Source organism: Aplidium turbinatum, chromosome 9, assembly GCF_918807975.1.
Source record: "Aplidium turbinatum chromosome 9, kaAplTurb1.1, whole genome shotgun sequence".
NCBI lineage: Eukaryota > Metazoa > Chordata > Ascidiacea > Aplousobranchia > Polyclinidae > Aplidium > Aplidium turbinatum.
The window spans coordinates 25,048,493-25,074,354 of NC_137480.1; the positions used below are offsets into that span (position 1 = coordinate 25,048,493).

Here is a 25,862-nt window from a genome sequence, read left to right on the forward strand (position 1 = left end):
AACACGACTGGTACAAATGATTAACCATTGAAGAAAATGAAGTATCTTCTGACAGATGTCAAACCCACAACAATGCTTGATATGAACGACTCGGTTACATGTCTTGTAATGCAAAGAAATTTATTTTCACACGAGTCAGTTCAATCATATAGGCCTATTACTAAAAATCGATTTCGATCAGCTAGAAGCTACATCATGATCATCTTCAGTTAAGCTTATTCAAATTCTATAAGCTTCTATTTGAATAAGCTTTGAAGATTTCTTTTCTTGCGTTAACGTAAGCTACTTGTGTTTCCCAATCAACGAGTTATCAACTCGGTCGCCTCTGCACTTGTTACCAACTGGGTCGAACCGAAATCTGTATTTTATTGTAAAAGAGTAGCCTAACGCATCAAAATAATACAAAAACCTTATTGAAATGGTGAATACGGGAAAAGGTTAAATAAGACAATATGTTGTGAGTCTAAATTTTGTTTCTCGTTGCGAGCAGGTTACCGTCGCTCATCCTGCACCAAACTTCTACACTTAGCGGCTTAGCCTAGCAGTAGCCTAGTAATTTATCGCATCATGTTTTCATCAATATCCATGATACAGATAAGGATTGTAATTATAAAATATAAAATCGTCTTTATACAAATCTCTCAATATTTGTACATGGTTCTCAGGTACTTGTTTATAATATTCAGTGGCGACTGCATTGTTCACAGCTTTTGTTTTTCTCATTTTAATATAAACATCTGCCTTTGAAATATTAAACTTCTGATAGTCCACCACATAATCCCACATGCGATTAACGTCTTTGGCAAGATCATCAAATCTCATAATGTAACTGTAATTAAAAGCACAAGGCTGGCAAATGTCAACTTGAGGTTTCCAGTGACGATCTATTCTGTCAACTTTCCCTTCCACATAATGGTCAACTATAAACCTGAAATGCAACCAACAATTTTTATTTAACAACTTTTCGAACAACATTTATAAATAGCCAACAGTAGGCCTAGGCTACTTAAGTTGACTGAGTAAGTGGCAACGCTTTTATTAGCCTACGCTTTTTTCTGTGTTTTCAATTGCACTTTGACAAACTCACCTGACCAACTGTGAAAAAGATATTGCTCCACTTCTCATCACATCTACGTAGTTTAGAACCTCGTTTTGGTGCGAAGATGACAATTTCCTAAACGTTAGCAAAGCTTTGATATCTTTGTCTTCCATATTCATCAAATCTTCACTGAAATCCAAAAAATGTGAATATGTCAAAAGAATTCACTTTAAGATCTAAGGTTAGGCTACAGTCTAAAGTTAGCATCAAAGATTTCTTCAATGCAATCCCACGAAGCCGAACTACAGCTTGTCAGGACACGTTCTTGAGTTATTCGGGTGGGTGTCTAGCCATTGGAAACCGTGGATAGCTAACAACTTTGGAGTTAACCCAAGTTATATAAAAGAAAAGGATGATAGAGAAAAGGGGTAGCCTACATGAGCAAACAAACTACAGTAGCCTATAGGCCAGGGCATGGCCATCTGGAGATGCGGCCTGATTTGTCACATTTTGCAGATTTTGATTACAGCTACTGCTAGTGCTTGACTGACATTTTTTGAGATGTTTTTACTTTTGGAGGTTTCCTAATGACATAAAACTTTTTTGTTGCCTTGGGGAAGCAGTAGCAAATGAGAAAAAGTAAGTTGAAAAACGCAAAATCAGACTGTTATTGAAAGTTAACAGTCTGACAAAAATCTACAAAATCAAATTTTCTTTGTTTTTCAACATGTGAGGATGTTAAAACCTATTGTGTGATCTGGGGAAAAGAATACAGAAAGCCTAAAAATCTAATTTTTAGAAAAAATTATTTAAACGTTTGCCCAAAGTTAGAAAAACCTGGAAATTTCTGTAAAATGTGACAAATCAGGCTGTATCTTTAGGTGGCCATGGCCAGGGGTTCCCAAACTGGTGGTCACGACCCCCCAAGGGGTTGCGCTAACGAACTTCAGGGGTCGCAGAACGTAGGCCTATACCAATTTGCACAAGTTACTGCATATTAACCCTTCTGTGCGAGATGCTGTGACAGTTATTAACTTTTTAAGTCGCGCACTCATCAGGCTGATCGTATTTTGGAAAATTTATGAGGTGAAATGGAATCGGAGTTAAAAACACTTTTACTGCATCGTGAAGTGAGGTGGCTTTCAAAAGTCAAAGCTTTAAAATGTCTAGCCAATTAACTTTTAAAACCGAAATCGTGATTTTTTTCCAACAGAATTAAATTCAGTCTTGGTCCACTATTTTCGCAATGACATCTAGCTTTTGGAATTATGTCAAATGTCAGCTTTACTTAAAAGACTGAACGAATTTAGTTTGACCCTCCAAGGAGAAAACATCAATATTTTGCATTGAAATCAAAAATTGATGCGTTCGTCAAAAAATTGAACATCTGGAAACCAAAATTTCAAATTGATTTATCTGAATTGTTCGCACTTCGCCTACCGTTCCAGCCTAAGCAACATTGAAACCGCCTTGAGACCTGCAATAATAAACGCTGAGTCACGACTGGACTTGCTTTGTGGCAGAAAGCAGTCACACCCGACCCATCACACCGGATAAATGTGTTTGCTTTTTTTCTTTGTTTCAAGTAGGCTACACATAGGCTGGGATGGCGCAAGGGATAATGCGCTCGCTTTTCAATCATCCAATCCTGGTTCGACTCCCAGCTTAAGCTGGTTGTTGAAAAATACCGCTCATCTCTACCCAGGGTGTAATAAATTGGGTGGGCGTAGTTGCTGAAGGAAAGGCGGCCGAGCGAAAGAAACTGGCCACCCTACTCTCGTTAGTGCCGAAGGCTTTGTATAATGAAAACCTTATCTTCTCATCCCCGATGCTTGAACCAAGTATGGGGCTCACCTAAACCTACTCATAGGCTTGGTTGTGATGGTCAGAAATAAACAAGAAAATAAAAACAAACTGAAGTGAGTGCCGGTAAATCGTTTTTGCCGGTAAATCGTTTTCGTTTGATCCATGGTGGCCTACATAAGAGGTCTTGACAACGCTCATGCTGCTGTCTGGACTGGAGGCTGATTGTCAGGATTTTGCTGTTTGGCGTTTATCTCGGATAACTTGATATCTTGAAGCAAAACCAAGCAGCACTGAGTTGCATGCAAGCTGAAGTGTAATGTGGCCTTTCTACTAAGCTTTCTTGTCCATAAAGCACACTTCATCAGGCAAAAGAACGCATCTCATAACTGAATGATTATACAATAATTACCAGTAGAGAACCAGCCAAAAATAAATGCTGTTGACAGCGGTAGCACACAAACATCAATATTCATTAACAAGGCACGATTATCATCAACATAACGTTATTGTTGGATCTAATCTACCTTGCTTGAAAACCAACGAAGATGTGAAGTTTACCTCATATGCTCCAACGTATAGCCTACTTCGATTTTTCCAACTCACTCGGTGTATGTGCACTTGCAGCTACAGTATAATTATGCTTCCTAGTATATTTTCACATTTTAACAATCATTGAAATAAACTCTAGTTTTTTACTCAAATATATAGCACTGAAGCAAATTTAGCATCACTAGGCCAGTGCTTTCTGCACACAACTGTATGCTTAGTCACATTCAAGTTTGCTCGTGAGATAACTTTAATCCATTTAAGACGTTCCTGCTCATTTTTCGGAAACCTATAGACTGATAATTTTGATAAGCTTGAATCATAGTTTCCTATACACAGTGGAACACAGCACTTTAATGGCATGATTAACTTGACACTAACAAGCAGCAACTGTAGCAGTGGTAGGCTCCTGTACTGTAGTTAGCTGAACGGGTATTATTATTATTATTATTTTATTATTTATTTGCGTCAGACGAAGTTGTCCATATCTAAAAACAAAAACAACGAAATAATACACAAACTGCAAATGCACAAAGGTGACAGAGAGCCACTTTGGATGCCGTCGGTTTAAAATTTTACTAAATGGGCTATCTACTGTTACAAATTTACATGCAATGAGCGTTGGAAGAATTGAAAGTATTCAGAACGATAAAAACAATCAGATGACATCAGGTCTGATATAAAGCGATTTGAGGAGTGAATGCAACGGTTGATAAACGAAAACATGTTTTTCCTCAATAAAGCATCAAACGTTGTTATATTATACATTAGCCTACTTGATATTCACGAGCACTGACATAAGTGACATAACGAGGCAAGTTGTGCAATATTCTAAAAGAATCATTGTAAGCAACATGTAATCGTTTTATACTAGAAGATCTAAACTTGTTTCACAACTGGGATGCGTAAAAGGACATACAGTAAGAGCGAAATACAATGTTTTTTACAGCGGGTGAGCATTTAGCGAAATGAGATTTTGCATTATTTGCAGCACAGTACTGAGAGCGTACCTGCCTTGAAATATCATTTTCATCTGAGAGAGAACTCTCAATAAATACACCCAGGTATTTTACAGAGTCCGTGAACACAATTTCAGATTTACCTAGATGTAGCAGAGGAGCACGTGAAAGATAAAAGTTTTTTGGGGAAATTAACATGACCTACCAAATGACTTTTTAGAATTGAAAGTAATTTCAAGTTCAACAGCATACTTGTGGCAAACATCTAACAAATTTTGTAAGCCACACAAACTAGGCGAGATGCAGCAAATGTCATCAGCAAACATAATATGATTTAGACAGAGTTGTCAACATAGCAACCAACTTTTATTTTATTGAGCTCATAAGAAGCTGATCAATATATACTGCAAAAAGATAGGGGCTTAACACCCCACCTTGTCTGACTCCATTGGACACATTAAATGATTGGGACAGATGACCTCCCCACATCACTTGCATGGTTTGTTTACTATACCAGTATTTCAATAAGCGAACAAAATACATGGGCACGTTACGTGTGATAAGCGTTTTAAACAATAAATGATGATTGACTTAATGACTTTGTCGAAGGCTTTTAAAGCATCCAAAAAAAACAGCATATACAGGAGTGTCATGACTGATATAACAGGACACTGCTTGTTTTAATAAGAAAACAGTCATGTCAGTACTATGGCCAGACTTAAACCCAAATTGATTGTCACTAGTATTAAAAAAAAATCAAACTTTTTGAGATTACTGTAGCTACAGCAATAGGGCTATAGTTACCTGAATCTTGAATGTCGCCATTCAAATTCTTTACAATTGGGACTAGAACAGTGTCCAAGCAAGAATTTGGTACAGGACCATCTTTGCTTGTTTCCTTGACAGAGTCAACTCTGATTGATCATATACGCCTTGGAGAGTAGCTAGTTGAGAAAATTCAGATAACATGAAACCAAGGAACTTTCAGAAATCATTAGTTAAACTACCATTCAACGTTTTATAGGCAGAGAAAACTTTTTCTCGAACCGTAGAAAATTTCATTGTCAGATCACCGCTTCAATGCGTGATGGAAATCTACAGATAAATCTGCATCAGGCATTGCAGAGTGCAAAAAACAGTGTTGCAGAACGCGTTTTCGAATATTAAATTCTCATCAGTGCAACTACGTTTATGAACGCAATAACAACGGTTAAATTTAAACTCAATACAATACATTACAAACATTATAAGGACATATTCTCAGTGTTCAATTGAATATTAATAAATCCAGAGACATCAGAAAATCACTTCCCGCATGCAATTCCAGACCGACATTACTCGCTTTAAAAAGTACACTATTAAAAAGTACACTAATATGAAAACGAATAGAATAATCAGCATAAACGAGATGTTCAGCTGAAATTTTATCAGCACCAGCAGCTCGATTTAATGGCAGTTTGGCAAGCAAGGGCCCAACTGTGTCCATGTTGCAACAAAATATTGAAAGATTATGATATTTATCCTTAGAAGAAATATACGAGTTAACAAATTCTTTTTCAGTGTTGGTTTTGCTGGAATTTAGCAAAGAGCTGTAATGATGCTTCCACATCTGAGCAATAGCTTCAGGACCTTTTGCTCCACCAACATTTACAGGAAGAGAACTATTTTTGCAAGTAGATTTTTTTACCTTCTGCCAAAATGACTTTTGTGAGCTGTCCAAGTTGAGTGCTGAGGCAAGAGCATTAGCTCTATGTTGTTCAGAGGCATTTTTACAACGGCGAAAGGCTTTTTTTTAAACTCCTTTCGTTTATTCTGCATCAACTCATACAGATAACCATTCCGTTGTTTCCCATTTTTCACCCACATGATGTAAGTTTCTCTGGCAATAGCATGAGCCTGCTTAACTTCATTATTCCAACCAGGGACAGAAAATTTATTGCATTTCTTCTTATCAACTTATTATACTGTATTTTTTTTACTGTAGGTTTACAACTAAAGGTAAAACAGTCATTATAGGCCAACTACTGACATAGGTGTAGGTAGCAAACAAAATTTTGGAGACTTATTTACCTAGATTTTAGCATAGGCTACAAGACAATTATTCAAAACTGAACAATGCAGAAAGGAATACCATACAACATCATATAGTTGCTTCTGTGCATTTTATGGTGTAAACCAACCAATTTCATATCTAAAACTCCAAACAAACCAGCTTTTCTACAGTTTTAGTAGAGTGCAACTTAGACCTAACATTATACTTGTGTAAGCTAGTATGTGAAACCTACCTGACTGCACACAAGGCTATTGGGGCAAATCATCATCTACAGAAATGTTTTTACACAACACTAGGACGCAATATTTTGTAAGCAACACTGCTTTTGCTTTACACAGTACCTTGTACTTGCACTGCTCACAAGTTTACTACGTTCTAAGTCTAAACGTACGATACTCGCACTGCAGCTTCAGCCGCGATTTAAAATCAGCCGCCAGTCGAAGAAATCTCTCAAGCGTTGACATGACCTTTTACTAGAGGTCACCATGGTTTGATCTAAGCTTTTCAATAAATTTCGTCCGTAAAATAACCGCCCCGATAGCTCAATTCGCCCCGATAGCTCAATTGGTTAGCGCGTCACTTCTGGAACGAAGAAGCTTCAAGATCAAGCGGCGCTGGTTCGACTCTCGGGGTGTGCGCTTGAGCAACGCACGTTAAGGACTGCTCTCCATTCAGAGGCATCTAATGCATGGAATAGTTCCCTGGCAACAAGACTTCAACAATCGGAAACTTCACTCTGTCAATCTCGGTGACTGGGCCTGCGTCAGTGATTCAAAGCCTCTACAAGTATGCGAAACTGCCAGGATTAAGCTCTGCAAGAAGCTTTCCCAGTCCGGGGATAAAGATTCAATCAATCAATCAATATCACAAATGCATATTACCCACTGCTCGTCGTCTTACTCGTAAGAGGCCGGGAAACATTTTAGGAGACTAAAAGGGGTCTCGAGCAAAAAAGTTTGAGAAGCCCTGGTAGGCTATAGGCTATGTGTAAACTCAAAATTGCAAGCATGTTGAAAAATCTGCGGAAACTTTGAAATCCTGCTGGCGGTAGTGCTACATTATAGGTAGTCTTTTGTACACTTAAAGTTTAAATCACATGTAGGCGTATTTTACGGACAAAAAGCTTTTAAGACCAATTTTGACTCTCAATGGAAATATTAAACTGATTTCTGTTAAACCTCTAGCAAGCTATTTGGCAGCAATTATGTGAATAACCATAGGTTTGACATTTTCTGTTCAAGTTTTGTTTCGTGTTTCGTGGTTCTAATTCCAATCTAGCTGCTACGGAAGTCGGAAGTCAAGATAGTTGAACTGTGGAAAAGTTGTAACATAAAATTCCCGAATCCTTTTGTCTGTAGCTATGCGATGACACCAAAAAAAATAGGCTACTCTTCTGAAAACGTCTTTTCACAAATTGTATTTCAAGAAAAAATAGCCACAGGCTATCGAAAAGGGACGCAACGCGGTACGCACTAAAACTTGTCACCACAATACAGATTACTGAGACAAAAGACGGAAATTTCGTCCAGTTGATGAGCACAAGCAAAACATATTCGACGAACCTTTCCAGCGACAATTCTAAAATGACGAAACTGACTTGGGATATTTCAAACCACATAGGCTAACTTGTTTCTGTGACGTAATAGTAGATAAGCATTGTTAAGCAATTTCACAGGTGTTAAGAAGGATTGTGCAATGTTTTACAGGTGTTACGAAGGGATGATGAAATCTCTGCTCATTTTTTAGCAATATTCCATGACGTAAGACGCCAGGTTAAATAGACCTTAACGGTTTTATTTGACGTTTGATTTGGAGAACGATTGTTCATAACAAACAGGCAATAGCGAATTATGTTTTAAAACGGATTTCTTACGAGGTAATATTATAGCGTAGATAGGGTCGCAAGAAACATAGGTAGGCTATCATTTTCGAAATATTCAACATTTTTTCCATTAGTAGCCCAACGTTTTGATTTATGGTGGGCCGAATTTTTGTGTGCCTAAAACTTCAAGTTTGTAGGCTATATAATCCGGCACTAGTTAACGGCGATAACGAATTGGTCTCGTCATCTGAAGACCTGCGTCAGTGGTTCAAAGCCTCTACAAATTATGCAAAACTACCAGGAATAACCTATTTAGAGGCTTTGTTAGTCAGAGGATTGTTATAGTCGTCATTTTATTTACGTTGATTTTATGTAACTTGTGACCTGCTTCACTACATAATTACATTCAGCGTTTTCTGGTACAGACGCTGGAATTGATTACCACCGCACAACGCGTGTAATCAATTAAGCGTTCTGTACCACGTTCCTTAGTTAATTGTTTTGCGTTTCTTTCTTACTATATATTGCGTTGCTTTGATACAGTGAATCAGTAAGTAACAAGAGGTAAATGGTTTTGGTTTTCTCACTTGGTTGGCTACTACAATTATTATCGTTCATTTTATATTAAACGTCTGGAAATACAACAGACATTTAACTGGCGTCGTCGGCAGGATCTTTACAGAATTTCTACAGGATTTTAAAAACATGGAGAAACTGATCGAAGTTTTGCAACAACAAATTGCCAACCAAGAACGCCAGACGAAGGAACAAATTGCCAACCAAGAACGCCAGACGAAGGAGCAAATTGCCAGACAAGAAGAACGTCACCGACAACAAGAACAACGTCACCAAGATCAGACGAAACTGCTCATGGAACAACTACGAGAAATGCGAGCCCAAACTTCAAGACCACAACCAACAACAATACAACAACAGGTATCTTTACCTAAGTTCGTAACGTTCGATGCCACCACTGAACTGTGGGCAGACTATTGGAAGAGGTTTAACACCTTTGTAGCAGCACATTCAGTCGCACAAGACAAAATGCCGCAGGTTTTTCTCACCAATCAATCGCCTACAATCTACAAAATGTTAACAAATTTGGCTGCGCAGGAAACAAACCCAAAGGAAGTCAACGATCTCACCATGGCGGAAATTACAAATTACATGGCTCAACAATTCGACCCAAGTGAGGGAGCGATTCCGTTTCTGGAGCGAAATGAAGCGCAAGCCCGGTGAAACAGCTCAAGAACTAGCCGTCCGCATACGCCAGGCAGCTGCCACCTGTGACTTCTCGTCCATTTCAAATCCATTGGACGAAGCTTTACGTACTCGTTTTATTTGTTCAATAGGTAACGAGGCGGTGCTTAAGGCGTTATTCAAAATCAGAGCTGATGAACTTACTTTCAAACGTACGGTGGAGGTTGCATCAGAAACCGAAGAGGCAGCCAAGGTGGCCAAAGAAACTGTTTACGGCACTCCACCAGTACCAGTTGCGAAAGTAAGGACCATCAGCAAACCTCCAAAAACTAGGCAACTTACAGGTACTTTCTTTTCTTCTAAAAATAAAGAATGCTATCGCTGTGGTAATTCCAACCACAACGCCAATGACTGTAGGTTTAAGAAAGCCACTTGCCATTTCTGCAATATTAAGGGACACTTACAGAGTGTTTGTCGAAAGAAAGCTAGACAGTTCAAACCTTCTAAGGTAAATTGTATCGAGGAAATTAACATGCTCTCTAGTTCTTGCAGAAAACCTCGAAATTCAAAGTTGGAAGTACCGATCTCCATTAATTCGGTAACCACACACTTAGAACTGGACACTGCTACAAATGGAAATTTCCTTTCCAACGACGTCTGGACTCGGGTAGGCGCACCTCAATTGCAAGCACCAGTGTCGCAGTTCCAATCTGCTACCAAGCATCTAGTACCAATCACGGGTTCTTTCACGGCCCAGGTAACTTGTCCTTCCACGGGAAGGTCAGATAATATTCCTTTTGTAGTCACGACACTCAAAGGACTGAACTTGCTAGGTCGTGATGCAATTTCGTCTTTAGGAATTTCTATCGATAAATTCCTTCTGTCTAACTATTCTACTTTACAGAGTATCCAGTCATACGACAAGCCTGATAAGAGTCTGGAGAAAGCATGCTCCCTCTTATGTGACCAGTTCAAAGATGTTTTTAAGCCTGAACTCGGGTGCTTACGAGATTATGAACTAGACATAGATTTTAAGTCTGATGCTAAACCTGTTTTTCTCAAACCTAGGCCTATACCTTTCGCGCTAAAGGAGGACTTAGCACAAGCCTATGATTCGAGCATTGCACGTGGTGTATGGACACCAGTTCAGTTTTGCGATTGGGGCACACCGGTTGTTCCAGTCCGTAAGCCTTCAAACTTTTCAGAAGCGAAGGCCAAGTTACGCATATGTGGCGATTATTCAGTCAGTGAACCCTTCCCTGGAGACCCATCGTCACCCGTTACCCTTACCAGAAGACTTAATGCAAAAGTTGGGTGGTGGGTACGGTTTCAGCAAGATAGACTTGGCTGATGCCTACAATCAGATTCGACTTGGTCCTGACAGTCGAAAACGACTCGCATTAAGCACTCACCGTGGCGTACTTTTACAAAATGTTTTACCTTTTGGCATATCTTCTGCTCCAAGTTATTTTCAGAAGATCATGGACGACCTTACAGCCGACCTTCCAGGGGTTGCAGTCTACCTAGACGACATTCTTGTCAGTGGCACTACTGCTGAGGAGCATCTCCAGAATCTTAGACGGCTCCTCGATCGACTTCACTCAAAAGGCTTGAGGTGTAGGAAAGACAAGTGTAAGTTTGCACAACCTCAGGTAGAGTATCTCGGACACATTTTGTCCAGGCAGGGCATCTCCAAAGGTCCCAAGGTAAACGCCGTACTGGAGATGTCTGCCCCCACTGACGTATCTTCTCTTCGTTCGTTTTTAGGTTCCTTACAATTTTATTCGAAGTTTCTACCGTTGAACGCTTCTACTGTAGCAGAACGACTATATCATCTCACGAAAAAGGACATTCCTTGGAGATGGGGAACACAAGAGGAAAACTCTTTTGTTCAGCTGAAGCATCATCTATCTACTAATGAGGTTCTTACACATTTCAATGCGTCACTTCCGGTAGGTATCGCATGTGATGCTTCTAGTGTGGGCATTGGTGCTACTTTGTTTCACCGTTACCCAGATGGCACAGAACGGCCTATAGCAAACGTTTCAAAAGTATTAACAGCCTCTCAGAGAAACTATAGTCAAATTCAGAAAGAGGCTTTGTCGATAATTTTTGCGTTAAAGAAATTCTATCAATATCTTTTTGGTAGATCATTCATTTTGGTCACAGATCATAAACCATTGCTTAGTCTTTTTGGCCCGACCAAATCGACACCTTTTTTGGCAGCAAATCGTTTGGCTCGTTGGGCACTCTTTTTGTTGCAATTTACATACACTATTGAGTACAGGAAGACAAAGGATCACCAAAACGCTGATGCTTTGAGTCGCTTACCAGCAGGAGGGGATAAAGTTTTCGATGAAGAGGAAAGTGCGGATGGCATTGATATCGTCTGTGCTATCGATGCTTTGGATTTGCAGGTCCAGACCCCAAATGCCGCCTCAATGCGTAAAGAATCTTCTAAAGATCCTATCATTTCCACGGTAATGCGTTTCATTCATGAAGGATGGCCGGCCAAGTCTTCTCCACAAGACCCGGTCGAACCGTTCCGTAAGTACGCAGACTCTTTTTCTACTTGTTACGGATGTCTACTTTACGGTTCCACAGTGGTCATCCCTTCCAAACTTCGTCCTTCCGTTCTTCAGTTGCTTCATGAAGGACATTTCGGCATTGAGAGAATAAAGCAGTTGGCAAGGACGTCCGTCTACTGGCCAAACATCGATCGAGACATCGCGAAACTTTGTCACAAGTGCAGTACCTGTGGCGAATATCAACCGCAATCTAAAACCCAGGTCCAATCATGGACGGTTCCAGAAGCACCGTGGAGTCGCTTACACATAGATCATGCGGTAGAATTCATGGGTTACCATTGGTTACTCAGCATTGATGCTTTTTCTAAATACCCTTGTATTCATGCTACTACTTCCTTATCTTCAACAGTTACTATCAACCTGCTAGAAGAAGATTTTGCTCATTTCGGCTATCCCCATACTGTAGTTACCGATAATGCTACTACTTTTAAATCCACAGAATTCCAAACTTTCTGTAAGGAGAGGGGTATGGTACACATCACGGGTGCCCCTTACCATCCGGAAACCAATGGAGCGGCGGAGCGCCTCGTACGTACGTTCAAGCAAGCACTTCGCAAATCTTCCCTGCCCCCGAAACAAGCAGTCTTGGAATTCCTACAGCATTATCGACGCACGCCCACTCCGAGTGGCTACTCTCCAAGCCAATTACTCAACAATCGTCAGATTCGAACCAAGATCGACACGCTTCTCCCCACACCGTCTCAAGTGGTACCCCGACAAAACCCTCACAACACGGACGCCTCTGAAGTTACAAAACGACATTTCAAACCGGGAGATCCCTGTTACGCGCTATCATTCACTCCACGACGGAGCCAGGATCCTCGTTGGGTTCCAGCCGAGGTGATTAAGCGACAGGGTAGCCGAATCTTCCTGGTACGTCTGCTGCCACATGGTCCGACGTGGAGGCGCCATATGGACCAACTGCAACCTCGCTATGCATCATCGGAGGACCAGGAGCCGGGAGAAACTCCTGCACCAACAGTCGACTCTTCCGCTGTCTCCACCTCAGCTCGAACGGATTCGGACGACACACCGACTGTACCGGAATTCGGGCCACACAACCCACGAAGGTCGAGCCGTCGCCGCAGACTTCCGGCCCGTTTCGGACTTTGAGAGTTATTGTTTAATTCGGTGTCCTGTTTATATTTTTCTTTGTGTATAAAAATTATCAGGGGAGGTGTTATAGTCGTCATTTTATTTACGTTGATTTTATGTAACTTGTGACCTGCTTCACTACATAATTACCGTACATTCAGCGTTTTCTGGTACAGACGCTGGAATTGATTACCACCGCACAACGCGTGTAATCAATTAAGCGTTCTGTACCACGTTCCTTAGTTGATTGTTTTGCGTTTCTTTCTTACTATATATTGCGTTGCTTTGATACAGTGAATCAGTAAGTAACAAGAGGTAAATGGTTTTGGTTTTCTCACTTGGTTGGCTACTACAATTATTATCGTTCATTTTATATTAAACGTCTGGAAATACAACAAGGATAAAAATTCAAAATCAACCAACCTATCTGGTGGAAACAATATGGATTATTCAATGATATTCACATTTGTAGCTTTTCGTGTTTAACTTTCCAATTACAGTGTAGCCTAGCCTACAGTGGGTGAAAGTTTTCTGTCACAACTGTTTTTTTTTTGTTTTTTTTTTGTTTGAGCATCCACCTCTGTATATAAACTCAAAGTGTGTTTATATTACTGTCTACAATATATTTCAGTTTATACGGTACTCAGTTGCATAATACAAGATGGTTAGATCACAAATAATAGGAGCATATGCGAGGATTGTGGCACCGTATTGAACCAGCGGAAGCAAGACGGACCCCTGTGTGGAGTGTTGTTTTTCGCGTTTGATTTTTCTTTGATGTGAGTTCTACATAGACCATATGCCATCAAAAATTGGTTAAATCTAAAAAAAGATTTAAGTCTTCGAGCAACTTCTACCTCTGCGATAATAGAGCTTAGTTTTATTGGAAAATATCCTAACAAAGATTTCCAGTAACTAGGGAACGGGATGGAATGGAAGACAGATTTTGGGATGGAAGATGGAAAATGTTAAGGATGGAAAGGAATGGAAGATCTTGATGATGGGTGGGAAGACAATCTTCCATCATTCTATCCCAATTCCATCATTTACTTTCTAACGCTTTATCAAGACATGCAAAATGTTACGTTGCTTGCTGAAATAATTCAAACTGTAGCCTACGTAACCCTTAGGAAAATACTGCTGTTAAATATTTTAGCTTAAATTTAGCACATGGTTTTTAGGTTTATTTGTGGCATATTTAACGCGGAGATCACTAAATGTGAAGATGGAATGGAAGATTTCTAAGATGGAATAGAGATGGAATGGAAGAAAATCTCAGGACGGAAGATGGAAAAAAGCTAAGAATGGGCCATGGGGAAAATATTGAAGCACTTCATGACCTTATAATCTATGTTATAGCTGTTTCTTTGGTTGATAGTAATTCATATTACGATTATTCTTTCACTTAATTATATGACAATTGCTTAAAATATTGGAACTGAAACACACCCTCTTCCCACGCTATGTAGATGTAGACTTGCTTGCTGGAGAGCAGCCGGTTTTCCAATGTGTCTTCGAAAATATGTATCGTTTGCTTTTAGTTTGCTGATGTAAGCTGATACAACTCTTTCCAACGGATGACGTGATGTAAGAAATGACGTATACGTGTTTGTCCGCAAACGAGCCTCTTCCTCTGTAAGTCTGCAAGATAAAGTAACATGGAGATGGTGTATAGTTGGTTTTGAATCTTTATCCTCGGACTGAGAAATCCTCTTAAAAGTATTCTTGGCAATTTTGTATAAGTTATTTGTAAAGGCATAGCCATCTCCGTCTTCTTCAATTGCCTTGCCTGAGTCAGGCATCGACGGCCTTGGATGATTGCTTTGTAGCCTATTCGTAGTGGTGGGGAAACGTTTACTACTGCATAAGAAAATTTCTTTGCTAGCAATTTCTTTGCTAGCTATGTGACAACCACACATTCTCGCCATTTCAGGCAGTTCTTCTAGCACAAGTAATAAGTTTTTGCTGCATCGATGAGGACCGCAGGAAGATTGGTTGAGGGCCGCATGTGGCCCATTTGGCCGCAGTTGTCGGGGGCCCCGTGCAAAAAAGTTTTTCGCGTCGAGGGAGCGAAAGACTTTACAAGGTAACTTGAATGTCACCCACACCGTTGCTAATGCTTTTACGCCAAGCTCAGTTGCCACCTTGTGACTAAAATTAAACTGAAAAAAAAAAGGAGTCATTTTGCAGAAACTTCAAAGGCTGAGAGAAAATAATAATAATAACACAAAATTACATTTTTCCACGTCGGGGAGGCCTTTCAAAAAGGGGGCCCAGAGCAACTGCACCCTCTGCTCCCCCCTAAATCTGGCCTGTGTAGGTTACTCCATACATTTACGTTACATACTCCATAAAGCAGTTGTTTCCTTGGTCTCCGCATTTGTGTTTGTCTGTCCACGTATCTCTTTCCTTAAAGGACGGGTCCAGCTGCAACATTTTTTTCTGCAACGTAGTGCTTGCGGTCTAGAAAGAACAACTAAGTTACAACACAACTTGCAACGCTAACAGGGGATTCCAAAGGATACTTTTGGGTCTGCCCTGGGATAAAACATTTTTAGGGGGCTGGAAACTTGAAGGTAACGCCATCTATGTTTTGCTCTATACCTACTGTAGTTCTATGAAGTCCATCTTAAACCACTTCTACTGTTTTGAAGACCAATCTTGTAGAAAACTAAACCTAGCCTACCTCTTTTTGTGATGATTTCCTATTGTCTTCGAAAATATGTATGAATGCGTGTATTGTGATGATTTCCTATTTCTATAGTAGGCTATTAGGCTAAGCTATTTGCCATCCTAAAGTATTTTTCCGAGTTGTCTTGTTTTCATGTCTATTTCTTAGTAGAGATATTATTTTTGAAGACGGGGACTGCCAGTGGTAGGCTACAGCCAGTGGTACAGCCAGAGATGGGCGTGATCTTGATCTTGAAGATCACTTTTTTTGGGGGGATCTTGATCTAAGATCACTTTTTTTTGTGTGATCTTGATCTTGAAAAACAGTAAGATCAAGATCACTTTAAAATTGAAGTTTACTTACTAGATAGAGGCATTTTTTTAGAACTCGTAGCCTACTGTACAAAGTAGTTAGTGGCAACTACTAACATTAAGCCAGTGTTAATATAATATGTGTCCAACAAAAGACGATTTAAAGTCACCATCTAATCTGGTCAGTGTTGCTATTTGAAAAACAAAAACAAACAAAAAACATTGACATAATGCAGTGAAACTTAAAACTAGGCCTACTTAGTAACACGATTAAAAACTCCCACATGAAGCAGACAAAAATTTGGTAAAAAAATGATGCAGTTTAAAGTTTATTTTTATTTATTATAAATAAAAAGTATAAAACTAATTGCAAATTTTGCGACTTTTTCAGTACCGTACTACTGTAATTAATCTCGGCCTTGGGTGTGACGTTGCGGTTCTACGCAAACTACGTCAGCAATTGATAGGCCTAATAGCAACAGTCACTAACTTATTACAATTCTTAGACCAGTGATCGAGTAGTTAAAAGTAAAAGTTAGCAATAGCAACTATATACTTTTAACCGGGTTGCTTATAGTAATTATTTTTTGCAACATCATTGATCAAAAACTTCATTTATTTTCAACTACACAAAAAGTGATCTTGAAAGTGATCTTGATCTTCAAGATCACGATCTTGATCTTGATCTTCAAGATCACCAATACTGGTGATCTTGCCCATCTCTGGGTACAGCCACTGGTACTGCCATCAAATCAGGCAAAAACGCAATGTTCAAATTTATGGAAGAACGAGATGTTTAACTACCTGCCAAGAAAAGGTGTACGAAATTAAGTGTTGCCAATGTTGCTCAAAAGTTTCAGCTAAATTGTGGTTTTACTGTAGTTATAGCCCAAGTCTTGGCCATTGAAGAATATTTGAAAATTAATGAATAGATAAAAAGTGATTTTTATCTACTTATCAAAGCATGATAATTTTTTTAATTTGATCTTTGAATTTTAGATTGAGCCTACTATGAAACTGTGTGCAAAAAATTTTGTCTGTTAGGCTATTCTGAAAGACGTAATGAATGCGTGTGTTGACATTGTTATTACGTTTGAGAAGAAGCTTTAAATCGTGGGTCTAGTAAAGCACTATGCAGCGATTTTGACGGCAGTTCTTGGGTTCAACGGTTTCATACAGTCGTAGCCTACAGAAGACTTCCATGACGTTGGTTGATTTTGAATCTTTATCATCGGACTGACAAAGCCTTGACAGGTTATTCCTGGTAGTTTCGCATACTTGTAGAGGCTTTTGACGCAGAGCCGGTTACCGAGATTGACATAGTGAAGTTTCCTGATTGTTGAAGTGTTGTTGCCGGAAAATTATTCCATTCACTAGGTGCCGCTGAATGGAGAGCAGTCCTAAAAGTGCGTTGCTCAAGCGCATACCCAGAAAGTCGAACCAGCGCCGCGTGATCTTGAGCCGGGCGCGTAACCATTGAGAAACGAGGCGGACAACACAACACGTGGAGTAGCCTATTAATTAACGAGTTATTTTGTGCATGGAACGGAAGTTAATCAATTTCCTCGACATAAAATGTTCTGAATGTTTTCGAATCTTCTAACCTTGCTTCCTGTTACGGACAATTTTCAACAAATCAAACGTCATATAAAAATCGTTATGGTCTACTTAACCTAGCTGGCATCTTACGTCATGGAAACTGCTAGAAAATGAGCCAATATTGCACCATCGTTCGTAAGACCTGATGAAACATTGCATCATCACCTTTGAACACCTGTTTGAATTGCTTGACAATGTTTCACTATTACGTCACAGTAACTGTTTACGTGAGTTTGAGATATTGAAATTTATTCTCTCATTCTTAAAATTGTTGCTTGGAAGTTGGTCGCATATTTAACTGTTTTGCTTATTGCTTGAATAAGTAGTGACAAGTTTTTAGTGGCGTACCATGTTGCGTCCCAATTTTGACAGCTTTGAGGCTATTTTTACAGAAATACAATTCTTGAAAAGACGTTTCGGAAGAGTGTTTCTTTTTCGGTCATTACATACAGACGAACGGATTCGGGAATCTTATGTTACAATTTTCCCACGAAGAGATTACGGTTTACCGCTGTGACCATAAATAATAAAAGACGGTTCTTTGGCTAGTGTTTGTACGGAAGCACATGCAAGACATAAATAATAAAAGACGTTACTCTGTCTAGTGTTTGGTACTGAAGCAAAATAATAAAAGACGAAGTTGTCAGTTGGTAGGCTACAGAAGCAAAGAAATAATAAAAGAAGATCTTGTTGGCTGGTAGTCTACATAAGCAAAAGAAAACTAAAGACATTTCTTCTCAGTTGGTACTGAAGAACTTCAAGCTAAAAAATAAAGGCGTTTCTTTGTTGGTTCTGAAGAAAAAACAACATTGACATTTATTGGCAAGAAAGAAGATTAAAGACAATCGATCTGTGCTTGAAGATTCAAGTGGACGAATCCAAGCAAGTTTTGTGGAACTTTAGGACTTCATATACCCGTACAACTACGGTATTGTGCATTTAAATTCTTTTTGTATTTTTACGGTCTTTGGAGTTAAGTTTTTTATAACTACTGTAATAATATTTTGTGTGTTTGTGTAACTTAATTTTTTAATTGTTAAATTTAGCTCCAACATTTAATATGTCTACACTCGGTGGCGACAGGGACTCGACCGCCGTCGACTCGACTGAGTTTAAGCCTATAATGATGTTCTTTGCGGTCGGGCAGGCCATTCTGGGGAGGGACCCAGTAAACATGAGGCTAAGTCAGTTCGAGAGGCTCGGCATCTTAGAAGGGATATTTTGACTCAAATTGGGGAACTTTCTGTAGCCCTAGGTTTTTTGAGTGATAAGCAGGAACTGTTAATTATTCGATCTAACTTATCTACTTTAGAAGAGGAATTACGGCATTTCCATGCACTTTTGAGTAAAATTTTTAACTCTACAATTCTGGCAGAACTTCGTGATAGGGTAGATCCCGAATTTAACTCGTTAAAAAATAACTTCGAACAAAAAGTAAGTGAGTTCTCAGATAGGTTGGATGCTGACATACATCCTGAGGATAGCGCCTCAAATGTAAGCACTAGGATGTCTGAGAGATCGTCACGGATAGTTGCACAAATTAACCTGCAGCTAAGACGAGAGGAGTTCCAAATACAAGTTGAGGCCGAAGCAAGAGCTGCTGAGGCCGCCACGAGAGCTGAGACCATACGAGTTGAGGCCGAAGCGAGAGCTGCTGAGGCCGCTGCGAGAGCTGAGGCCATACGAGTTGAGGCTGCCGCGAGAGCTGAAGCGAGAGCTGCTGAGTTCGTACTCAAAGACGCACAGTTGAGGGCTGAACAACGTAAAGAGGTAGCTTTGGCTGAATATCCATCAGAGGTGGGCTCCCGGCGTAGTTCTAAGAAGGGCTCTTCTAGCCTTTCCAGAAGTGAACATCAATCGCAGTTTAATTTACATAACCTTTTCCAGACGCCTGTTCAGTCCGTGAGTGGACCAGTGCAATCCACACGTTTTCCAGCTGTTTCAGTAGGTCTCGGGGCCGCGGCTAAGGGTCTTTCCGAAGGCTGTAGAGCCAAGGCCTGCGAATTATAGCCGAACTTCTCCCCCAGAGCGTGCAGGTCACGGGGCCGCCATTAGAAGTAATGCTTTGCCCCCTTCACAGTTGTCTGCGCCGCTAGTTTTTGATCGCCCAGCTACACGTAATTTGCGTGATTGTGAGAGGCGTAACGCGTCTCCTGATTTTAACGTTTGTGAGGATCGTGATCGGGCTGTGCATGTGACTGAGCCCCATCAGCCCCTTAAGGGATATAGCTTGTCTTCTCCCGCTAAATCGAGTTCTCAACAACAGGATTGCTTTTTTGAATACCAAAATAGTAGGACGTTTTTCGATAAGGCGGCCTTGATTGGTTACAATGGTAATAATATGCCATTTGTCTTCTTTAAAAATCGTGTTACGGCCTTAATGGCAGCTTCGCCCTTTAAAGGAACTCGTTTGACTTTGTTACAAGCAGCTTGTGTTAGAACAGCTGCGCAAACGATTGCTAATTTGGTTTCCGACACTCCTGGCTTGTCAGAGGAAGACAGGATAGAAATGTCGTTAGCTCGCTTGTCCCAGCGTTTTGGAGTTCGTGGAGGTCTTTTCGCCGAACCAGAAATTAGAAAGTATCGCTATGGTAGCAAATTGACTTCGATCTCTTCCAGTGATTTGAAAGAGTTTAAAGATGAATTGTCGCAGTGTCTGCTTTACGCGCAAGCTTATGGTCAGCGTGATAAATTAGAAGGACGTTTTGTTTTGGATTTGGCTAAGCGACTCCCGTTTGACGCTAAGCAGCGTTATCTTGACTTTTTAGGTGATCAGTATGGTAGCACTGATGAACCTACTTTTCAGAGTTTGTTTGAATTTGTAGTACGGGAGGAAACGCGCAAGTCGACTGACTTTAGCATTATGCTAATGGGCGATTCCAGTGAGTCGCAGCATTTTAAAAAGTTTGGCAAAGGAAAATTGCCTTCATGTCCGGTTAGGCAGACGTCGGTAAAACCCCATGATAATGTGATTTCAGGGAGTCCGCAGTACTCGACTGCTGTTGGCGCACCGCGCGGTGGTGTGGCCAGTCGTAGTGACATACCGGCATGTTTTTATTGTTCGTCACGTGGTCAAGTTGAATATCATTTTTTGTCTAATTGTAAAGAATTTTTGCGCTTGACACCTAAAGATCGAAGAGATGTCATTGTGAAAGCTGGCAAATGCTTAAATTGTTTGTGACCACTTCCATACTGGCAAACACGAAAGATATTTTTCCTAAATCTTTCGATGTGTGGAAGGAAAGAAAATGTTATGAGTTGTGTCTTGTTGCATGTCTTTAGACAGAAACAGTTTTTGTAGTCTGCGTGTCCCGCAGAAGAATTTGTGTGGGCAACACCTTCTTTCTACGACCATGTGTTTGAGAAACAAATTTTCTTGGCTCTTAACAATGAAATAAATATATTCAGGGTAATAATGTATTTGCCTGTGCCTCTTCACGGCTGTACTGATACTGTCTGCTTTGCAAAACATTAAGAACAAGGCGTATCTGTGATGGATACAGTGCTATAGCCTAGGTTACAAAAACACACAATCAAGAAAATAAAATATCTTCTGGCAGGTGTCAAAACTAAAACACGCATTATTATATTTCTATTATTAAAATCAACAACTACGCCATCCAGCAAACATTAGCACTTCCTTTTATATTTGCTGCTTAGTTATTTTTATGTGATAGCCTATACCAGGGCTACTCAACTGGCGGACCGCGGTCCGAATCCGGACCGTCTGGGTGTTGAAGGTGGACCTCGGGCTTCTGGAAGAATAACCTCATTGCCACATTTTAGGGCCTCTTTAAACAGATTTCCATTAGGAAAAAATGATTTTTGTGATTATCCAAGGAGCTGGGGGCTTCGCCCCCAGACCTCCCAACGCATTGCCGTCTTCTCTGATGTGCGATCCACACAGCTAGGCTACACTACAAAGAAACACAATACATTTTTTCCTTTTTTATTCTTTGTTTGTGTCAGACAAAAATCCAAGTCGTGTTACATACTACCTGAAAAATGCTGCGGCGCTCGTAGGCTATACTGGTTGTTTTATTTTTCGTGGTTGCGTATGAAATATTCACCGGACCGCAAAAATATTCAACTTGTCAAAATAGACCTTTGCTAACATTAGTTGAGTAGCCCTGGCCTATAAGTTGAAATATGACACTCACTTTCGGGGTTTCGCACATGATCAATTTGAATTTATCAGTGAACTTGTAACGACTTGAAAGCAAACTATAGTTTTTTGGAGGCCTTTTCTTGCACTCCTCTTGTACATGAAGCAATCGACTGAAGTAAGGTTTTTCACATGATAACTTGTGAATTCCAGTGCAGTTCAAACCACCTGGAAAAAAAATAAGAATAAGCAAAATAAAAGTCGATTTAAAGGGGCGCTACTTTGAGCACAGTTTTTAAACTGCCAAGGAAAAGACCAAAATGTGTGCAAAGATTAACTTGAGAAAAACCAATGTTTTTTGCAATTTAAATAATAAAACACCTTAGTTAAAATTCTAGTGATTCTCCGACCCAAACCATTGCCCAAACCCATTTTTTTCAGATTTGCTAGTGTGTATAAAACATAAAATATTCAAAATTAGGCTTAAAACCGCCATCCTTTAAATTTTTAGTTTCAGAATACAGTATTAGGTTACTGCTAAGATTTGAAACATTTGCTGTGAAAAGATAAAGTTCTAAACTTCAAATCTAAAACTTTTGAAAATATAGGCCTACCCTAAATTTAAACTCTAGCATATAGTCCTAATATATGGGTTTTGTGAATTTTGTCTTTCAGTGAAATTAGGCTACGAAGTTGGCTACCTCCGAGGCATCATCACCTGCATTGTAATAGTTACCTTTCACCTTGCAACGTAAGCTTAGGCTACTTGTATTACCACTGGAAAGGGTTAGTTTGGTTGTTAGCTGAGTAATCATATTATGTTTGGTTTCTATATGTCTACTTTGGAATACTGCATTGCTTTGTCAGTGTTTGAAGAGCTCTCACCGAATCCTATTTAAATCCGCTGCATAAAAAGAGCGTTTAATACCATGACGTCGGTTTTGTGAATAACATTTGGGCGAGCAAGCGAGAACTTTTTGTAAAAGCAGAGAAAAGTTGGATTCTCTTCTCGGTTATGAGAGGGATATGACCAAGTGGTCACAGCGGTAAACCATAATCTCTTCTTGGGAAAATTTTAACATAAAGTTCCCGAATCCGTTCGTCTGTATATAATGACCGAAGAAACACACACTTGAACTTCTTTTCAAAAAGTGTATTCCTGTAAAATTAGCCCGAGGCTACCGAAAACGAGGGGGTGCAACGCCTACACCACTTAAACTGTCACTACACAACAGATTACTTGGATAAAAGACGGAACCTTTGTCCAGCTAGCAAGCACTAAGCCAACAGTTAAATGTGCGGCCAACTTTCAAACAATCATTTTACGAATGACCAGAATAGATAGCAATATCTCAAATTCACGTATGCAGTACTGTGACGCAATAATGAAAGACAATTATGAAGTCATTCCAACAGGTGTTTAAAGCTGATGTAATATTTCCTGTTTAAACAGGCCCAAACAGGCCCAAACAGGTTTGACACAATTCTTATGAACGCTGGTGCAATTTTGGCACATGCTTTAGGAATTTCCATGACGTAATATTCAGTAGACTTGAACGGTTTTTATATGACGTTTGATTTGGTGAAAATTGTCGGGAACATAGCTGCCCCTAGTTATGACAGTCTGACATGGCATAACTAAAAAGAAATGACGACAATTGTGAGCCAATGAATAAAAACACACGATACACAAATTGTTTGAATCACTCACGTTTAAGTTAATACGTAAATACAAAGGGCATGCAAAGAATGAACAACAATACGGAATAAACACGATGATACATGAAATTGGTACCATAGGTATTAGGTACACGCAAAAAATGACGCTATATACCATGGTTGCGATAATAACCGACTGTTCTGGGCTCAGACAAGGGTCGGCCACCGCAGACAAAACCAGGCTCAAACCATAACACTTAGGTGTTCTTTACGGGGGCGAGGCACGAAATATCCCTCAACACGTAGTCTACTTTCACTTTCCCCGTACTCTCATCATAGTTGCAGACGGCAACTTTGGCTCTACGAACCACAGGCTTCCCTTTCCTAATTTGTGGAACTACCTCATGCACCCTCCCAAGTTGATACTTCCCACGTTTACCAATGTCTTGGAGAGAACCTACCACTACAAGTTGACCAGGCTCCAAATTCTCGGCCATTTTTAGCCATTTTTTCCGGCCCTGAAGACCTGGCAAGTAAAAATCGATCCATTTACTCCAAAACTGCTGAGAAAGTGACAAATTGAACCGATAATCCCTTCTTAATTGGTCACGATCATGTGGTTGCCCAACAGCACAGTATGGGTCTAAGTATGGGGTCAAGAGTGAGGCAGGGGTGATGACAGTAAAATCCCTAGGGTCGTCACTCAAAGGTACCAAAGGGCGTTCGTTCACGATCCGAACGGCACTGCCTGTGTACGTAAGCAGTTCAATGAAATTGGGCTTACGTAATGAAGAGTCCAAAATGTGAAAGAAGTATTTGGTCATATCGGCCACGAAACCAAATCTTTCAAGCCGAAATCTAGCCAAGACATCTGCCAGAGGGTTTAACAAATCAGGACGCGAAAACATTACCTCATTAACACAAGTTCCTCGAAATTCAGATTGTTTTAAAGCCTTCTTCCTTAAAGCAGCAGCTCTATCTGACGCCAAAACAAAATTGTTAGGTAGATCAATATCTTCCTTCAACGGAACAGGTATCTCAAATCGACCATCTTTCAACTCAATATTCGGTTCGACAAGTTCTCTAGCCAAAATATCATTGCGAGACAATTCACAGGTTTCATTTTGCAAAGTCAAATCCTGAATGACTTTATTCAGGTCTGCTATTTCCATATCACGAGACTCAATTTTACGCTGAAAGCCAGAGATGACATCCGACTCTGAAGACGTCTGCACTCTGCACACTTTAGCAACGCTTTCAACTAAGGGTGACTTACCACCACAAGCCAACCAACCGAGAGGAGTGAGTAAAGCATGCGGTTCACTGCGATTTTCACCAACACGTTCTTCTTTTGCCCACATCAAATAAGCGTTGTCGTTTCCAATCAGTAGGCTACATCTACAGTACTACAATCATTCAAATGAAACATATTCACGTCATGAAAATGACGGAAACTACTTAAATCCTGCTTATGTGGTAAAGTCTTAACATCGTCAGCCCAAGCTGGGTTAACCACCGAAGTTATATCACAAAACAGTTCATTCGTCTCTAACGACTGAATGTTGAGTTTAACAAGTTCAGCACAAGTAGGTTTCTGACCAGCCAGAGTATCCATTTTAAACGACGCTTTATCATACGGTTTAAGACCAAGTTCGCACACCAAGTCACTCGAAACAAAGGTCAACTGCGAACCAGGATCATGCTGACAATACACCAACTTCGATTTGCCAGTCATTGGATTCAAAACACGAGCAGCAGTAACGCGGTTAAAGGCTGCTTTAACATTTCCAATCTTAACATTACGCACAGGAACTCTGGCACCAGCATCATCTTTACCGACCGAATCCAGAGAATCACGTGACGTCACATAAAAATCATGCAGAAGAAAATAGTGTTTCCTATCGTTGTTAGGCCCACACTGACGACAGTTGTTTGCATGATTACAGTCCTTAACCATATGCTGGCGCAAACAGTTCAAGCATTTTCCAGCTTTCACAATGACATCTCTCCGACCTTTAGGTGTCAAGCGCAAAAATTCTTTACAATTAGACAAAAAATGATATTCAACTTGACCACGTGACGAACAATAAAAACATGCCGGTATGTCACTACGTCTGGCCACACCGCCGCGCGGTGCGCCAACAGCAGTCGAGTACTGCGAACTTCCTGACATGACATTATCATGGGGTTTTACCGACGTCTGCCTAACCGGACATGAAGGCAATTTTCCTTTGCCAAACTTTTTAAAATGCTGCGACTCACCAGAATCGCCCATTAGCATAATGCTAAAATCAGTCGACTTGCGCGTTTCCTCCCGTACTACAAAATCAAACAAACTCTGAAAGGTAGGTTCCTCAGTGCTACCATACTGATCACCTAAAAAGTCAAGATAACGCTGCTTAGCGTCAA

General features: G+C 40.1%; 1 protein-coding gene across 1 annotated transcript in view; it reads right to left on the minus strand.

Annotated features, from left to right (window-relative positions):
• Window positions 1-442: 442 nt before the first annotated feature.
• The window catches only part of LOC145776626 (carbohydrate sulfotransferase 11-like), a 31,321-nt gene continuing 5,901 nt past the window's right edge, over window positions 443-25,862 (minus strand). Inside the window, exons 2-6 of the mRNA XM_082587856.1 lie at window positions 21,850-22,022; window positions 15,456-15,571; window positions 14,558-14,749; window positions 1,088-1,228; window positions 443-928 (exon numbers count right to left, since the gene is read on the minus strand). Coding sequence (XP_082443982.1) covers window positions 577-928; window positions 1,088-1,228; window positions 14,558-14,749; window positions 15,456-15,571; window positions 21,850-21,867 — 819 coding nt within the window. The 5' untranslated portion in view covers window positions 21,868-22,022 and the 3' untranslated portion in view covers window positions 443-576. The remainder of the gene's footprint in view (window positions 929-1,087; window positions 1,229-14,557; window positions 14,750-15,455; window positions 15,572-21,849; window positions 22,023-25,862) is intronic.